At 73.0% G+C, this 1,092-nt stretch overlaps 1 protein-coding gene across 1 annotated transcript; it reads left to right on the top strand.

Annotated features, from left to right (window-relative positions):
* Positions 7-988, top strand: NR1D1 (nuclear receptor subfamily 1 group D member 1; the record flags this gene model as incomplete). Its single annotated transcript, XM_021378216.1, is given in 2 exon segments — positions 7-712; positions 803-988. Coding segments are annotated over 2 exon segments (825 nt in total), but the record flags the coding sequence as incomplete, so codon positions are not given.

The following is a 1,092-nucleotide window of genomic DNA, read 5'->3' as shown; positions in this document are numbered from 1 at the left end:
CACTCCCATAAGGCTGGAACCCCCCTAGGGCTGGGGCACCCCATGAGGCTGGGACCCTCCCCCCCCCGGAGCCATGCACTCCTCTGGGAGCGGTGCCCCCAGTGCTGCGCCCACCCCATTCTGTGCCCCTTTCCTGCGCAGTGTCCACGTGGGGCTGGAGGGGGGGACATGGCCGTGCCGCCAGCGGTCCCCGTTGTGCTGGGGGGGTCTCTCCGTGCCCCCTAACCCTGCTGTCCCCACAGCCGTGCGCTTCGGGCGCATCCCCAAGCGGGAGAAGCAGCGGATGTTGGCGGAGATGCAGAGCGCCATGAGCGTGGGCAGCGCCGTGCCGGGGGGGGCACCTCTGGCCGAGGGGCCCGTTCCCGTTGGGGGCCGCCCGCTGCCTCCCGGCCCCCCTCCGCTCGCCCCCCCCGCCTGCTTCTCCCAGTTCCCGCAGCAGCTGACCCCCCCCCGCTCGCCCAGCCCCGGGGGGGCCACCGAGGACGTCATCGCGCAGGTGGCTAAAGCTCACCGGGAGATCTTCGTCTACGCGCACGACAAGCTGGGCCCTCCCCCGAGCTGCGACGGCGCCCACCCGCGCTGGGACGTGCCCCCCCCCGCCTGGACCCCCGCACCTCTCGAGCCCCGGCTCTGCCCCCCCCCCACCGCCGCATACCCCGACCCCACAGCGCGGGGCTGCGCGTGGCCCCGCGGCCCCAAGGACGTGCTGCCGGTGAGCCCAACGGGGGCTCCCATCCCGCTCCCCCCCGTCATTACGGCCGCTAATTGCGCTAATGGCCGCGCTGAGCCGCCGCTCCCGCAGGCCTGCCCCATGAACAGCCACCCGGCGGGGCGCAGCGGGCGCTCGGTGCAGGAGATCTGGGAGGACTTCTCGCTCAGCTTCACGCCCGCCGTCCGCGAGGTGGTCGAGTTCGCCAAGCACATTCCCGGCTTCCAGGCGCTGTCCCAGCACGACCAGGTCACCCTGCTCAAGGCCGGCACCTTCGAGGTACGTCCCGAGCTCTGCCGGGCTCCGATCGCACTGCACAGCACCCCACGGCATTGCACGGTGCTGCACATCCCAGCACAGCACCCCACGGCATTGCACGGTGC

Source organism: Numida meleagris, chromosome 26, assembly GCF_002078875.1.
Source record: "Numida meleagris isolate 19003 breed g44 Domestic line chromosome 26, NumMel1.0, whole genome shotgun sequence".
Taxonomy (NCBI): Eukaryota; Metazoa; Chordata; class Aves; order Galliformes; family Numididae; genus Numida; species Numida meleagris.
The sequence above is the reverse complement of the archived record's forward strand: the minus strand, read 5'-3'. Positions and strand labels throughout refer to the sequence as shown.